Source organism: Eimeria mitis, genomic scaffold, assembly GCF_000499745.2.
Source record: "Eimeria mitis Houghton genomic scaffold, Emh_scaff2132, whole genome shotgun sequence".
In the NCBI taxonomy this organism is placed as follows: Eukaryota; Apicomplexa; class Conoidasida; order Eucoccidiorida; family Eimeriidae; genus Eimeria; species Eimeria mitis.
This window is the reverse complement of record NW_013570456.1, coordinates 2,024-2,322: the sequence shown is the minus strand read 5'-3', so window position 1 is coordinate 2,322 and position 299 is coordinate 2,024. Positions and strand designations below refer to the sequence as shown.

Here is a 299-nt window from a genome sequence, read left to right as displayed (position 1 = left end):
AGCAGCAGCAGAGAGGGAAGAAGAGGGAGAAGGAGAAGGAGTAGAGGAGGGAGTGCTGCTGCTGCTGCTGCTGCTGCTGCTGCTGCTGCTGCTGCTGCTGCTGGGTGCAGACAGCTAGCTACTCCTGCACCTCTAGCAGCAGCAGCAGAAAAAGCAGCAGCAGCAGCAGCAGCAGCACATCCGTGCACTTCAGCATTCTCCTGCGTACTCCTCCCATTAGCAGAAGCAGCAGCAACACCAGCAGCAGCAGCAGCAGCAACAGCAGCAGCAGCAGCAGCAGCAGCAGCAGCAACTGCTGA

At 59.2% G+C, this 299-nt stretch overlaps 1 protein-coding gene across 1 annotated transcript in view; it reads left to right on the top strand.

The window, feature by feature from the left end:
- Positions 1 to 299, top strand: part of EMH_0049110 (uncharacterized protein) — a gene marked incomplete at both ends in the record, with an annotated part of 3,797 nt that overhangs the window by 1,658 nt on the left and 1,840 nt on the right. Inside the window, 1 exon segment of the mRNA XM_013496485.1 lies at positions 224 to 299. Within this exon segment, the coding sequence (XP_013351939.1) occupies positions 224 to 299 (76 nt within the window).